At 32.4% G+C, this 16,843-nt stretch overlaps 1 protein-coding gene across 28 annotated transcripts in view; it reads left to right on the top strand.

The window, feature by feature from the left end:
- RIMS1 (regulating synaptic membrane exocytosis 1) overlaps nucleotides 1–16,843 on the top strand; it is a 491,022-nt gene that overhangs the window by 339,272 nt on the left and 134,907 nt on the right. For 13 of the 28 annotated variants that reach the window (XM_077999766.1, XM_077999754.1, XM_077999758.1 and 10 more), the window contains 5 exons: nucleotides 755–826; nucleotides 6,471–6,627; nucleotides 7,332–7,457; nucleotides 9,046–9,108; nucleotides 14,249–14,338. In XM_077999766.1, the coding sequence (XP_077855892.1) occupies nucleotides 755–826; nucleotides 6,471–6,627; nucleotides 7,332–7,457; nucleotides 9,046–9,108; nucleotides 14,249–14,338 (508 nt within the window). The remainder of the gene's footprint in view (nucleotides 1–754; nucleotides 827–6,470; nucleotides 6,628–7,331; nucleotides 7,458–9,045; nucleotides 9,109–14,248; nucleotides 14,339–16,843) is intronic. The other 15 variants (XM_028847437.2, XM_028847428.2, XM_028847436.2 and 12 more) reach the window with 3 other exon arrangements.

Genomic DNA, 16,843 nt, shown 5'->3' with positions numbered 1-16,843 from the left:
GCCCAGCCAGTTCATAAATATTTTAATAGTTATTCATAAGAAATATTGTTTAAAATATTAGAAGGTTATGTTTATTAAGATTCATCTAGTGATTGGGAAAAGCTACTTTTTTCTGTACTTATCGAGTAATTTTGGAGTCATAGCTACATTTCTAAGTTAACAACTGAAAGACGCCTCATTTTGGTAATCTGGAACTAAATTATTTTTCTCACATAATTAAATATTTCATGTTGATGTTCCCCTGATCAGTAATTTCCTCAAAGTCAATGTTTAGTGAAGTATAGTGACTAACTTGGGGAGCTAAACATAAATATTTTATAAAGGGCCCTGATGTTTTTTCATAAAACAGGCTGAATAGAGCTCCAGCCAAGAAATGTCTCTGAACCTTTCCACTCAGCCCTATCCTCTCTGAACTGCAGAGGAAAGCACTTAATTGTGTAGAAAACAATGTACTGTATATACTGTGCTACAGGCTTTTAGTATAATATTTTAATTAAAGAATTAATCCGAAAATCTTACTCGGTAAAGTCTCCTTGTTTCTATATGTCTTTGGTGTAATGAGGAGAAAATACTGATAAAATGTTATCCTTAGAGAACAAACATTTCTTTTAAAATTAGCTCAGTGTGTACTGTATTAGTCTTCATAAGTTTTCAGTAGTAATGTAATTTACTTTTAAAAAAAGTTTAACAATGTCCTTTACATTTCATAAACCAACCAGACACAGAGGTATCTGTTTGCCTTACTGTTGTGCAGGATCTCAGCGAATCAGTGATAGTGACATCTCAGATTATGAGGTTGATGATGGTATTGGCGTAGTTCCTCCAGGTGCGTGAGTGAAGAGCATGGCCCTGCTTCACTGTGCTGCTTTGCTTGTTTTCTCTGTCAGCTTCCAGACCTCTTTAGGATACTAAACTGAAGATTTATATCACAGAGAAATCAGTATTATATTATTCCATGGTGACTTACATTTCAAATTATTATTTTTATTTTATTTTATTTTATTTTATTTTTAGACGGAGTCTCACTCTGTCACCCAGACTGGAGTGCAGTGGCCTGATTTTGGTTCACTACAAGCTCTGCCTCCCGGGTTCATGCCATTCTCCTGCCTCAGCCTCCCTTGTAGCTGGGACTACAGGCACCCGCCACCTCACCCAGCTAATTTTTTGTATTTTTAGTAGAGACAGGGTTTCACCGTGTTGGCCAGGATAGTCTCGATCTCCAGACCTCGTGATCCACCCGCTTTGGCCTCCCAAAGTGCTGGGATTACAGGCGTGAGCCACCGTGCCTGGCCACATTTCAAATTATTAAGAAAATTTTAAATGTACTAGTCTCTGCTAATTAGCATTCCCACTTATTTTAGTGAGGTTCTTCCATAGAAACATGGCTAACTAGGTGAAACAAATCATTATTTCACAATGCTCTGAGCATAAGTGAAAATATGAACTTTATCTTGAAAAGATGGGGTTATTAAATAAAAATTCCGTTGTTCTATGTTTTATATTGCATTTCTATGATTTTCCTTCCACCATTTCTCAAAATAATGTAGCCTTCCATGGAATATACTGAGAAAAGTGCATGGCCAGGTTTAAAATTGCATGTGTGGCCTGGCCATCACTTTTAAAGCTTTTGTGATGTGTTCCCCACTGATTGTAGCTAGAGAATGTGTGTATATGTTTTAAAATAGTAATATGTTTAAGAAAGATGAAGTACTCATTTGAAGTGAACATCTTTTTGTCATTGTGTAAGTTAGTAAGACTTCTGTGATGTTGTACGTTTTAAATGTTTCTCATCTGACTTTTGTCAGAGAAGTGTGTAAAATCAAGTGATAAAGACTTTCTTGGCACTAATTCTATACTTTTTAAAAATTTACTAATGAGAGGAGAAGTAAATATTCAAATAAGAAGAAATGAAAGAGACAGTCTTAAAATGTATAAATATGATTTTTAAAGGCAGTTTTTAAAGACAATATTGAAATGTATGCCCTTCATTTATGTAATTTCTCAGATGGTAGTGTACTTAATTTGAGGGCAATGGTTTTGCTCAAGTTGATAAATTCTACCATACTAACTTCACAGTTTGGAGAGATGCATACAACTTTACTAAAACTGGGAGAAAATTATGGAGAGTTCTCTAAAATCAAGTTGCATTTGTTCCCTATAATTCAGAGAAAATATAGTATGTATGTAGGTATGTATGTATTTAAGACAGAGTCTCACTCTGTCGCTAGGCTGGGGTGTAGTGGCACGATCTTGGCTCACTGAGACCTCCATCTCCCAGGTTCAGGTGATACTCCTGCCTCAGCCTCCGCAGTAGCTGGGACTACAGGCATGCACCACCATGTCCAGCTAATTTTTATATTTTTAGTAGAGACTGGATTTCACCATGTTGGCCAGGATGGTCTTGATCTCTTGACCTTGTGATCTGCCCACCTCGGCCTCCCAAAGTGCTGGGATTACAGGTGTGAGCCACCATGCGTAGCCAAAAATGTAGTATTTAATCACTGTGTGAAAGTAGAAAATATTGTTAAAATAATAAATCTAGTGCTGTGAAAATCTATATACTTATATATTAATCTTTAATGTCAGTGTATTGGTGAGAGATTTAGATCATACTGGAGAGCATTTCATTTTTGCTTTCTGTTTTTATTTCTTAGAAGGCCATAATAATTACACACATTCTCAACAAAAAAGTTCACACAAAATGTAACATCATATTAGTTTGTCATTAAATTGAAAGAGTAAAGTGATTATACATTTAAATTAATTTGGGATATTCAAATAGGAATTAGATTATTCCTGGTGGAAAAATCATCACCTCTAACAAGAATCTTTACCATTAATCAGCCTTAATGTTGTCATTACCAGTTTATCTAAATAGAATTTACTTCGGTGAGTGGTTCCCAATTTTTGTTCACCTGAAATTTCATATTTTCTGTTATGAGACAAGATAGTGAATGAAATAAATGGCCAATTAAATAAATACTTACACAAATGATGAGTTTCTTCCTCTTTCTCTGAGAGAGCAACATGGATAACATCTTGTGAGAAGTCAAAGTGAGTTATGGAATCCACCAGAGATGGGATTAGTGCTTAAGTATCAACAAGGAGCACTGAATTCTAAATATACCTATATTCCATACTGAAATATACCATGTCCCTCAAAGTGTTTGCAAACATGCATAATCTCTGTTATACAGAAGCAGTATTTTTCAAATAATATTGTTCATTTTTATTTAGCATTTTAAAATGTAATGAGTCAAACTTTAATAGAATGTGACTAGTAACTTATAAAACCAATAAGTAATATTTAATGTTTCAAAGATCTCCTCATAAATTAAAGGAGATCATGTAATTCATTAATATTTTCAGATACACTCTTCATTGATCGATTGTGATTATGTGGTAGTATCTGTACGGCAAATATAATTAGTCACATAGTAATATACAATACATTTTAAGTGAAGAGGAAAGATGAGTCAGTAAAATAAGGACAAGAAGCTGAAATAAAGTGAGGTGATAAGTTAGCACAGTGCATTCCTATGTACTTTTAAATGTTGGTTACAAATTTGCTTCTATATTTCTAGCATCCAATATGAAGAAAAAATTTGTTTAGATATGGAAGTCATCTTCTATATATGTTTAATGTACTCAAGGAAGTTCCTGGTTGTATATTATCTAGAGAAGCTCAAAAGCTGTATACAAAATGTTCTACTACAGCCAAAACTTAAACTTCCTAATGCCTTGGCTTTTCTAGAACACAAAATTCTCTGTTTTTGTTTCATGTGCTTACTATCTTTTTCCAGTTAGGGAAATATAGCAGGTTTTCAGCAGTTGAGACTGCCAGAGCCACATTTTATTAACTTTGTAGTTATAGCCTTATTGTTATTTAAAGTAAAAAATTTTAGCTGATTAAGAAGAATAAAAATGACCATATACAGAATGCCCTCATCTGAGGTGAGGAATCTAGCAACTTCAACCAGAAAATGAGAAAAAAGAATCTCTAATCTCTAACTCTGAGTAAACTAAAACATTGGGATTACCACAAAATAGTTTCATCCTAGCCAGGCACGGTGGCTCATGCCTGTAATCCCAGCACTTTGGGAGGCCAAGGTGTGCAGATCACAAGGTCAGGAGTTCCAGACCAGCCTGGCCAATATGGTGAAACCCCATCTCTACTAAAAATACAAAAATTAGCTGGGCCTAGTGACGCACACCTATAATCCCATCTATTTGGGAGGCTGAGGCAGGAACATCACTTGAACACGGGAGGCAGAGATTGCAGTGAGCCAAGATCATCCAGCCTGGGCGGACAGCAAGATTCCGACTGGGAAAAAAAAAAAAAAAAAGTTTGATACCAGTCATGGTTCTGAAGATAGAGTGCATGTTGTCAACAATAAATTAAACATCATGTGAAGAAAATAAAATTTTTTGTAAAAAGCAACTATAAATTTAAAAAGCAAAGAACTTTTTCTTTGTAAATTGCAAAGAACTATAAATGCATATTTATTTGAGATCATTTACTATAGAGTCAAATGTTAAAACTTTGAATATTATAGCGTATGTTATATTCAAAATGACTTTGAGTCACCAAAATAGTACACATTGCCTTCAGTGTACTTTCTCTTTATGAATTCAGAACTTTCTAAGTTACATTGAAAGTTGTTAATATATTAAAAGTTTTAAGATTTCACTTGTTTCCTTAAAGTCCCTTCTTAATAGGACAAAAGAGACATTAATTTCTATATAAACACAAAGAATCCAAGAAACAAATTAATTATATATCTTTTTTTTTTTTTTTTTTTGAGACGGAGTATATCTTTAACAGCAAGATGCCAAAATTCTCTAAAATTTATTCTGTAATAATTAATTTTACAAAATCTATTTATATACCTTGAATATGCACTTAAATCTCGAAATAGGGCTCATAAGTCAATATTGGCCTTCCATAATTATTGTATAATTGATACCAAATGGTAACTAAAAATGTTTAAGTAATTCAGACTATGGATTAATTGTCTTTAAAAAACAGTCACTTTTTTTTTTTTTTTTTTACAATGAGCTATGTATTAATAGTGTATGCACTACATGTTAACTTAGTGGGTCTCTTTCTAGCCTTAATATTATAATTTCTAGTCTTAAAATTACAATATAATATTACATCTGAATAACAGACTTTTTACACAAAACTCAATAGCTTAGTTGGTATTTTGATAAGATAAAAAATTAAAGTATTTGAAATTATAAATTATACCATTTATGATAATGAAACATGTTTTTACAGAGTGGCAAAATGGTTGTATTTATTTGGTCTGAATATTGTCAAAGTAAGTGTAATGAAATGTTTGAAGTCCCTTAAAATTAGGCATAAGATCATGGATTCACAGTATATAAACTGCTAGGGACTATTAGCCTGCCTTTACTCATGATCTTTCATAACATATTTTTGAGATAATGTGAGAGTTACCAAGTAAAAAATGAGCAACAGTTTTAGCTTCCCAGTTAAATTTAATGTATTTATGGTTTATGTATGTTTTATGTAGTTGTAAATATAGTTTTTTGTTTTTACTTTGGCCACATAATTTTTTAATTTTCCTTATGATAATAAAAGACAGTGACCCTTGTGAAAAAATTTTAAACTCTAAACTCTTATTTTGGTTTTGAGATTACTGTTTTATCTTAACCATATCAGAGACAATATAAACCTTAACTTCAGGGGAAAAGTAGCTGTTATAATTAATTTCAAATTGCAATATGTTAACTATATTATCTTAATTATGCTAATTAAAATAATTATGGAGTAGTTTCAGATGTGTAAGGTAGATTTGGCAATTGGTTCTTTAGAAGGGATCATTTTCTCTACATTATTGTGATCGTCATCTTCAGTCATATACTACATTTGAAAATTGCAGTATTATTTGTGGTTTCACAATCAGTATAACGGTATACTTAATCAGTATAATGGTGGAGATCTCCTACTCTTCTTTGTTAATTAAAACTGAAATAATATATTCGTTTTCTTATTAAAGGGGCCATTTGCAATCCAACTAAAGTAATTTATCCTCTGCAATAAAAATTGAAATGAATAATTTATTTAAATTTATTTAAATTTATTAAATATATTTCTAAGCATTGACTTGTATATTAACTATAGTTTCCTGTCAAGCGCTTCATTTGTGTTACTAAGTCACGAACTCATTCATTATTTACATTGAAACAGTATCCCAACTCATCATAATGTCTGAGGCATCAACTGTCATATTCGTATTAGTATCTCCATGGTACTTTTGAGCCAACTGTAACCTGTTTCAGTGCATGTATATGTTACACTCTATGTAGGTATACTTAACTGATTGCATGACATGTATTCTTTATAGATCAATGGCTGCTTTAGTGTAATTTTATATTTCTGTGTTAATGTTTGCATTACAGAAGAATACTGACTAAATGTTTTCTGTGTGTACTCTTGCCAGTAGGCTATAGGTCTAGTGCTAGAGAAAGTAAATCTACAACATTAACTGTGCCAGAACAGCAAAGAACAACTCATCACCGCTCACGTTCAGTATCTCCTCATCGCGGCAATGATCAGGGAAAGCCGCGTTCACGTTTACCAAATGTGCCATTACAGAGGTAGGCTTTGAAATGGGCTCAGTGTCCCTGACAGTACATTTTTATTATAATGCAGTGTAAATTGCTGCAAAACTAACTGAAATGAAAAAATAGTTTGGTCAAATTGTTTTTTTCAGAATTAACTGTAGGCAAAATGCTTTTTTATTCTTTGTCCAACCTATATGGCAGTCTATTTTAATCTGAATAAATTTCCCAGGGAGTAGAAATCGTTTGTGTCCTAGGAATAGTTTTTGAATAATTGGCTTGTATTCTGTTTGCTAGTTTTCTTTCTTGTTAGAAAAAAATTGTAGCAAATCAGAATTGTGGAGAGAAGTGGCAAAGAGGATAAGGTTAAGAGATAGAATGGACTTTGAAGAGTTTTAGAATTGTCTCTTTGAAGCAAACGATTGGAAATATAAATAAAACATATAATATACTGCTCTACTTCATTTTACTCTGATACACACTCCTGAAATTGTAATTAATTATGCCGATGAAAATTGTTTTTTGGTAGAAGTGTGAAAGAAGGTTGGAGAAATGCAGCCACAGGCAAAAACTCGTAGAAAATAAATACTCTTAACTCATTGATAAAATAGGTTTTGATTATGACGCAAATACTTTTCAGTGTTTATTTGCATATCACTGTCAGTTCCTTCACTTTAGTCTGTCTGCCTGTTTTGGGAAGATGAAACAATTTGACACATAGAATTTTGTAATCATTTTAGGAGTTTAGATGAAATTCATCCAACAAGAAGGTCACGTTCTCCAACCAGACACCATGATGCCTCCCGAAGTCCAGTTGATCATAGAGCCAGAGACGTGGATAGTCAGTATTTATCAGAACAAGACAGGTATTTGTCAAAATTATGATCTCAATGTTATGAATTTTTGTTCTGTTTTAATATATACAGATATTGTGGCATAGCACATTAGAGAGTAAAAGTATCACTCAAAAATGAACTTCTCTCAAGCAACAGCTGTTAAGATATTCTAAAATGCAACTCTAGGAAATATTTGGCTAATATTATATTGTTATAATTATCCAATTTCTTTTACAAAATCAGAATTTATGCTTAGACAGCTTTAAAGGTACAGCTTGTTGACTTAGATGTTGACCTAAATTATAGAAGGGAGCCTGCATAGGCAGTTTTCAAATACTTTATTTATTGTGGATCACAATATTTGAGGTATTAGTAATCATAAAAATTATGTTATTTATATAATTTAAAACATTGTGGATATATGTCATTTGAAAGTTAATTTCAGAGTTTCTATGAGAACTTCAATAATAATGTTTCTGTTATATACCTCTTTTCATAAAATCTCTTTCTAGAAAATGTCTAGAATACAAAATATTGAGATGAATTCTTACGGGGATATGTACTTAGATTTAATTCTGCATTTGTGAACTAATGTTTCATGGAAACAGTTACTATAAGTCTACATTATGAATCTGTTGCTTTGCATGCCCACAGACTTTCTTCTTGAAGTAACCATATACCTGTACATTTAGCCTGATTATAAGCTCAGGATCTGATTTAAGGTTTTGTAATATCCACCTTGTTGAATATTCTCTTCTGGCTTTTTAAAATGGAGAAACTTTCAGTAGGAGTAGGGTCATGATAGTGGTGCTAAATGATTTTTTCGCCATGGAGTCAAGGACACAGAACCCAAGTAGAACTTCTTAACCTACCTAATTGCCATCCTACTGTAGAAAGTAGGGTTGTGACCTTCAAGAATGGAGTTACAATAGGTACCAGGATGAAGAGCTGCTCTGAGGAATAGGATTCCAGACATCTCAGCTTGAGTTGAATGAGGGCTGTTTTATCAACATTCATTTGGGGCACCATGAGTTTAGGTGAGGAGGGAAAACACACGGCTACTTGACCAGGGCAGTCAATATTGTGAAATTAATTTGGATATAGATAAAGTATTAATTTTAAAATAAAAATTCTAATCAATTATATTGTTAGTTGGTTAATAAGAAACATAATATGGTATTGCATTTTCAGTGGCTATAAAAGCCAAGAAAACTACCACGCTTTAATTTGTTACAGAGATATAAAAATGTTCAGAGTTCCCATTGGTATCAGGCCAAATTTATAGTATTAAAAAAATACTCAGTTGTCTATAATTGGAAACAGATTCCTATATCTTATTTGAGGAATATTTAATTTTGTTTTGTTTTAATATTCTATAAAATCATTTTGAAATACAATGGCAAATCAGCAACAGCTAGGACTTCAATCATAATATTTGTACTTTATTGTTTAAAATTTTTAAATGCTTTCATGTTTATTTTTGTTTAACCTCTCAAGCAAATATGCTAGTGCAGACAATCTGGTTTCTTCCCTTTTCATGTTTTCATTGGCATACCATTGGCATAACCCATGTCTCATAATTTATCTGTTTCACTCACCACCCATCCTGTCTGTGCAGTGAGCTTCTTATGCTGCCCAGAGCAAAACGAGGACGAAGTGCAGAATGCCTACATACTACCAGGTAAATACAGGGATTTGGTAATGGTGATTGTGTGTGATGACTCTCTTTCCATTCTATTATTCTTCCGTCTCTCCCTTAGTGGTATTATTACAAGCAGGTCAAATAAATTTCCCAAGTATTCCAAATTTGTTTTGTTTTATATTGAGGTTATGGAAGACGTTCCAAATATATTTCAGTTCTGATTCAGGCAGACTACTTTGCCATCTCTACATTCAAAAATCCAGAGACCAGTGGGCCTCTCTGGGACTGTTTTAATTCCTAAAACTGAGGAACCAGTTTCTGCGATTAAAATTCTAAATGCTCACTGTGAGTGCCCCCAACCTTCCCACACATATTCCTGTCTAGTCACAAGAGGTCTAATCTGTGTATGGCAGTGTCGTTGTTTCATAATTGTGAGTTTGCTCTGTTTTAGTCTTTTTTTATTTCCTTTTAGAATTTATTGTTGTTTATATTGTTTGCTTTTGATAAAATCTTTAACAGTTCATTTTTAGTGGCTGAGCTTCAGCTTCTTTCCTGATGAAAAATGAAGATGTTCAACCTGATCTTAACTATCCTAGCCCACTAGTTGTCAGAAATGCTGCAGTACAAACTTTCCCACAAAGGCATATAACAATATGAATACCTCTTTAGAAGCGACAAAATATATACTTTTTGCTTCTAAATTGGAGCTTAGAGCCTGATGCTTTATGTTAATCTCATTACATCTTTAATTTCATATCCAAGTAAAACTTCTTACAGATTACTCATGGAGCATATTCTATAAATACTTAATGTATATTTGAAATGAATATAGAAGTTAAGGAAGTAGTAAGTCAGTGAAACAAACTTAACACATAATAACCAAACTCAAATATTTTAGCCAATGAAAAGTAAGAGGAAAGAGAAGGAAAGAGGTATAACCGCAGTACTTGCGATGCAAAGACAAATGCATGATTTATGATGTCTGTGTGTAATATGTAGTTCTGCCCAATAATGCAAACAAAATTGGGCTAATAAAATTTGTTTGAACTTTTTACAGTCTAAAATTATACTACTGATAACTGCTGCCATGTTTGCTTGAAGTGCCACAGGAAAAAATCGAGGAAATTATTAGTTCTATTTGCTGAGAAAAAAATGTAAAATCATGCATATTATAAAAACCTACTGAAAGTCAAAGCATAAACTATCCAGGTTTATTATGACTTGTTCTTCTTAACAAACAATTTCATAATAAGAATGGTTTATTTACTAATTCTGAAAGTTTTCTCACAGTCCTGTTGATGTGACTAAAGCTGCAAAAGAAAAAAAAAAACACGCACACAAAACAAACACAAAAAAAATCATTACATTTTAAGCTACCTAGTATGTGCCTGGCACTCAGTGTGTGAATATTTCTAGGATACTCACACCAGTAGTCTAAATATAATAACTAAAGGTATTTTTTCTTTCCCTTATTTTGTACTTGTAATACAAAGTAATAGCTGCATCATTTTATACAATCTTATCCTTAAGAATGGTGCTTTGCTAATAATTCTGAGCTCTGCAAGTCCTATTTAATAGACTCTGTATGTTGACTTTGCATTTCCTGATTTAAGCAAATAATCATATTTGTATGTATACAATTTAAAAATAGATGAGTATTCAGTGAGGCAGATCACGTTCTGTAGACAGGTACTACAACAAGATAGGAAGCGGAAGCTGAGCTAGCCAAATGTGTCAGAGCAAAACGTATGTCACCAGTGGCTTTTCTCCTTCCTGTCTTTCATTCTGTAATGTGTAATGCTAAAAGTATGGAGATAGAGACAATATGAGTTCAAAAATATGTGCGTGTATGTATATATAATCTCTTCTATGTTTATATTCATGTATTTATAAAAATATATCTGAATAAAAACGAATGTCACAATGTGTAAATATATATAACCACAGCTTTATATGGATATATCAATAATATAATTTGGTTTCATATAAACTATGGACATTTATTATTTATATAACTATCCATGGCTAAAATCTAAAGCTTTCAAAATACATCATACCATGTTCACTTAGGACTTTTAAAAATAAAGTCTGAGGATTTACTAGTCTCCAGTAAACATAAGGAAAATAACACTTATTTAATAACAAGCACAGTGTTAAATATTTAATGTACTTTATGTCAATTTCCTGACAGTAATTATATGTTATGAATATTATTATCCTGATTTTAGAGATGAGGAAAAAAGCTAAGAAAGTTTATTTGACGACTAATAGAGCAAGGATTCAAAATCAGATCTACTTGATATCTTCTGCTTAACTAGTTTTTCCAAAAATATGGAAACTTGTCCTATGAGATGTTTCACCAATAAAAGTTTTTGTGAGTCAAATACATTTTGGAAACTTTGCAAATGAAAGTGTCTACCTTGAAATTTAATACACACAGCATATTAAAGTCATGTTCTAAAGAAATCTGTATGTTTAATTTCTTTTCTCCCAAATTATTTAATTGCCCAACCTTTTTTTAGTAAAATGTGTCTCGAGGAAGTGGTAGTATAGAGAAAATGCTGTAGTTGCCTTACTGTATCCTAGTGTGTCCTAAATATTGTATACGTGTTATCATACACCCCTGTTAAGTGGATGTTATTTCTCACATTTTGTGGATGTAGAAACAGGCTTGAAGACTTAATCGAATTATCCAGGTCACAGCCAATAAGTGGCAAAGCCAAGACAGGAACTTGAACATTCAGACTATAAATTTTGTGCTATTTTCTAGCTGTTTCCCATTCTATGTTGGTCCCATTCTTGAAAAAAAAAAAAAAATCACTTTTGAAGCAATGCTTAGAAAAGTTTTATAGCAACCTATTACTAAAGATATTTGCCTGAGGTTAGGAGTTGAAAAGAAGACTCCACTGTCTAGAAAGGAGGCTAAATCTTTAGTTTCAGTAAAATTTGTCCTCAACTTGTACTTAATAAGGAGGAAGCTGAAGCGGGCAGATCACTTGAAGTCAGGAGTTTGAGACCAGCCTGGCCAACATGGTGAAACCCCATCTCTACTAAAAAAAAAGGAAAACAAAACCAAAAACACAAAAATTAGGTGGGCATGGTGGCAGGCGCTTGTAATCCCAGCTATTTGGGAGACTGAGAGAGGAGATTTGCTTGAACCCAGTAGGCAGAGGTTGCAGTGAGCCAAGATCACACCATTGCACTGTAGCCTAGACAACAAGAGCGAGACTCTGTCTCAAAAAAGAAAAGAAAATGGCATTTTAGTTCATTTTTTAACTGAAGATTTATGAGATTTCCTTTGATTTGATCATTAATATAAACATGATTAAACCAGTGAGGTGTTTGATGTTTAGAAGTCTTTGATAAATTTTTATTCCGTTCCCTCTTGGTTGTGCTTTACTGCTAGCTGAAGTAGACGATAGATTTTCATAATTAGTCAATTAAATTTATAGAACGTTATTAAATTATCAAAAAATATATGGCTTGAACTAGTTTGTCCTTCATGGCATAGACAGTCCAGAAACCCTCACAGATTTTAAAGGAATCAGGTGGTGTTGGGCCAATTTTCTGCCAGTTCAAAATCCATATTCTGGTTTGCATCTAATGCCTACCTTATCCTACTTCCAAAGGTAAATTTCCTGTGGTTGGGTCTGGATCCAGACAGAAGCTGATAAGTAGAAAGAACTTACTCCTCTGCAATCAATTCTTGGCTTTTTGCTGTTTTCTTTTTTTGCTGCTGTCTGGTACTATAACCAGCTGTGTCCCTGGAATGCTAGTCAACACTTTGTTTTGTTTTAGAACATTAACTCTTTTAGTCATACTGTAACTCCAAAATTATATAAATTAGTTGATTTTTACTTTTAGCTATGAGTTGTTTACTTCCATAGAAGTAGGCGTAATATTAAATCAGAGATTAAGTAGCACATTTAACTATTGATCAATAATTCCTAGAGTTTGGTCAGCAGGTATTTCTCTAATTCAGATAATTAAATAATGAGTATTTTATGAAGTCAAGTGTCTATGATTTCATATTTTAATAATTGTCTTCCCTTCAAAGAGTTATTGTGGTTCTTTTGAGAAAAAAGTGACAAAAGATTTATCTATATAGCTTTATAGGCCTCCTACTTTCTGAATATCTTAAAAAAATTGGTTTCATATATATTTTTCTGTTTCCTGCGTGTTTGTGTTGCTACGTTCCAGACATCTTGGTAGGCACTATAAAACATTACCTCCCAAGATGCCTTTATTACAGAGCAGTTCTCACTGGAATATTTACAGGTAAGAGCCACAACAGTGAGTCCCACCCAGTTATAAAGTAATTCCTAATCCCTTGCCTACTAAAAATAGAAAATTCACATTCTAATAAAACATTAAATAGAAAATATTTACATTCTAATAAAATATTCTTTTGAAATAATTATACAGTGAGAAACATTAAATTAATGGTATCTAAAATCGTTTTAACTATAAAACTTACTACTAGAATAATTCTCTAAATGAAATCTACTAACTCAAATGTCAGAAGTCTAGTTGCTTTGTCATTTGTATATTGTACTTGTTGATTTTAATTATAATTTATTTTATTTTTGTGTAATTTTAATTTGTGAAGCTCAGTTCTGCCTGCACATACTAAGACCAAATCAGTGACTAGACAGGACATTTCCCTTCATCATGAATGCTTTAACTCAAGAGTATTGAGATTTACTGATGAAATACTGGTTAGGTAAGAACATATGGAAGTGATACCTTCCATTTCTCTTGTCTATTGTTGTGAACCAAAAAAGTTGAGTTGTAAAATTATTTCTCCTCTGATGTCCTTCATTTTGTTTTGGTGTGGCATCTGTTCTTGGTAATGAAATTCTAGGCATTTTGTTTTATTGCTTTCTGTATCCAGTTTTTTTCATAAGTAGGTGTGATTTAGTCTCATTTTTCAGTCTGAGACACTTCTAAAAATTATGCAAAGCAATTTAAGCATAATCTTTGTTTAGCTTCATTTTCTAAACAAAATTTTACACTGTCATTCTGTCAACTCTCTCACACCCTTATGAACTGAATCCCAGTGATTCTACATTTTGTGTAAAGGGGACATTATTTTATGCTTTACTCTCTAACGTGGTCTTCCTTTCTTTGTTTTCTCTGTCTTTCTCTTCTACCACTGGATGCAATGCACTGGCACTAGTGAACTGCAGCCCTTTCTTGACAGGGCTAGGAGTGCTAGTACCAACTGCTTGAGACCAGATACTAGTTTGCATTCACCAGAACGAGAAAGGTATAAAATAAAGACTTTCTTAATTTCTTATCATTTGTACTAGTGATTTTTTTTCAATCACTTTGTTTTGTTTCATGACAGCCTCACAGGTTTATTCACTCATGTTCACTTTGCTAATTGTCTACATTTCCCCCTCCCTTATTATACATGTCTATGTAGAGATATGCGTACGTGGATAAACCCAAGGGTACACATACACATATTTCTATGAATGTTGTTGCAAATGGTGTGATGTAATTTGTAACTGCTTCTGGCTGCTGCTTTTCCCCTTTTGTTGCTGTTCAGTCGTTTTATTGACTATTCAGGAAGCCTTCAGTATGCTGATAATGTTATAGGGTCCAGTGAATTATCTGAAGGGGAGGATCACTTTCCTCTTAGTACCACTGATAAAGAGTATTTATAGGTTTAACAACAATCTTCTGTAAACTCATAACAGGAATTCTTTTTAAATAGAATACTTCCTTCGTATATCTACATTCATTTTTAATCAATCTACTCTTCAATATAATGTTTTACGATAAATTATACTTTGACAACAAATATGATGTTATTTATAGATTTCCTGATGCCTAACAAAAAGAAATACATATATACGTACACAGACAATTTTGCTTAAAACTTTAATGAATTCTGATTTCAATTCAAATATATTCATTGATGATGTGTTACACTGTCTCTTAGCTGTAAGCATCTAATTTTTCCATTGTGATGGAACTATTTTAATAGACTTAGTTATAATTGATAGTCTTGTTTATAATTGCTATCTCTTTTTAATTAGAGGTCATTCAGAAGACGTTTGCATACTACCTCTTTACAAATCCTGAAGAAAAACATTTAGTTGTGCTAATGTAACCCACTTCTTCTTAGTAGGCTACTCAAAGCTTTTCTTTAGGTATCTTTCTAATCTGAATCTATTCATTTATTCGTAAGATATTTATTTCCGGAATTGAACAATAGGTACAGGTGTGTATATACCTTGTTTTAGCATCTTAAGAATTTACTTTTAAATTGTGTATTCTTTTATATTTGTAAAATGTGTAATAGAAAAAAGTGAAATTTAATTTGTCTTGTATCCCTTTTGTAATATAAAGTTTAGTTGAAATGACTATAGAGTCTTCTAAAATCATAATTGGAATCGTTTTATCATTCTCTTTAGTCAAATATAACCCCCCCCAAATAATTTCAAGAGTAACAAGAAAATTTTAAAATATGTTTAGTTATTATTTTCTTACATGTTTCTGGTTAGTAGTAAAACAAGGATAGAAATTCTCAAGTCAGTAGAATCTTCTGACCATAGCAGCCTGACATTTTCAATATTATCCATATCAGTGCCATCTGATAGAAACATAACACAAGCTGATACTTTAATATTTCCTAGTCGCCATACTAAAAAGATTAAATTAATTGTAATTTTTTAACCCAGCATATTCAAAAAATAATTTTCACATGTCATTATTATACAAACTATTAGATATTTTGCACTCCCTTTTTTCAGCATAATAAGTCATAGATACTAAAGATAGTTTGTACTTGCAGCACATCCCACTTTGGACTAACCACATTACCGTGCTCAATGGCTTCATGTGGCTTGTGGCTTCTGTACTGGACAGTGCAGGTCTATTGTTATGGTGAACCTATCTAGCATGTGTTCCCTTGTGACACTGAAGCCACAGAGTTTATAAATCTCTGTGTTGGTAAATTTAAAACAGCTCAACCAGTAGACAAATAATCTAGGGTCAGTTGTTGCACAGGTTGTTGTAAAGTCCAAGTGAGTGTATTTACCTTGATTAGAAGAAGAAAAAATATCATTGAAAACATATATTCATTCTACATATTGAATAAAAAGGAATTTTTCATTTAAAAACTCAATGATAACAAGTCTTGGTATTATCAATTATCCTAAGTTTATTGGGATCACTTTGTTGCCAAGAGGAACAGCAATTTTATGTAATGTAAAATAAACAACAATTATTTTATGTAATGTAAAATAAAACTTAGATAAGGTTTCATCAAATAATTACAGAAGCTGTAGATGCTTATTGGTTTGGAGGATAGAGACTACATGTACCCTTTGTGAACATGCCTATAAAGCAGCTTTGAAGCAGAAGATAACAATATCAAGAGTGGTGACTTTGTTATCTTTGGAGAATGCATCTGAAGCCCCCAGACAGTATGGGGAGAGTAGGAGAAGGGAGTCTTAGAGGGTTTTGAGGATACTTAATTTCTCTAATTTACCGCAGGGATTATTGTATTAATGTCTAATATATACATAGTAGATAAAATGTTAGAGCAAATGTTTTAAAAACTTAATTTTATATTCTTAAGAGATGAACATTATTTCTACAAATTTGTGAACTATGTATGGTCAAGCAATTTGATTATTCTAACCCATTTTGATTAACATTTACATGCCTTTATATCAACTTAACTCCTAACCTTTAATACAAGTTTTCTGTTAAGATAAAGGGTGAAATTGTCAAAGCATACTCAGTACTCAATATAATA

This window comes from Macaca mulatta, chromosome 4 (assembly GCF_049350105.2).
Source record: "Macaca mulatta isolate MMU2019108-1 chromosome 4, T2T-MMU8v2.0, whole genome shotgun sequence".
Taxonomy (NCBI): domain Eukaryota; kingdom Metazoa; phylum Chordata; class Mammalia; order Primates; family Cercopithecidae; genus Macaca; species Macaca mulatta.
The sequence above is the reverse complement of the archived record's forward strand: the minus strand, read 5'-3'. Positions and strand labels throughout refer to the sequence as shown.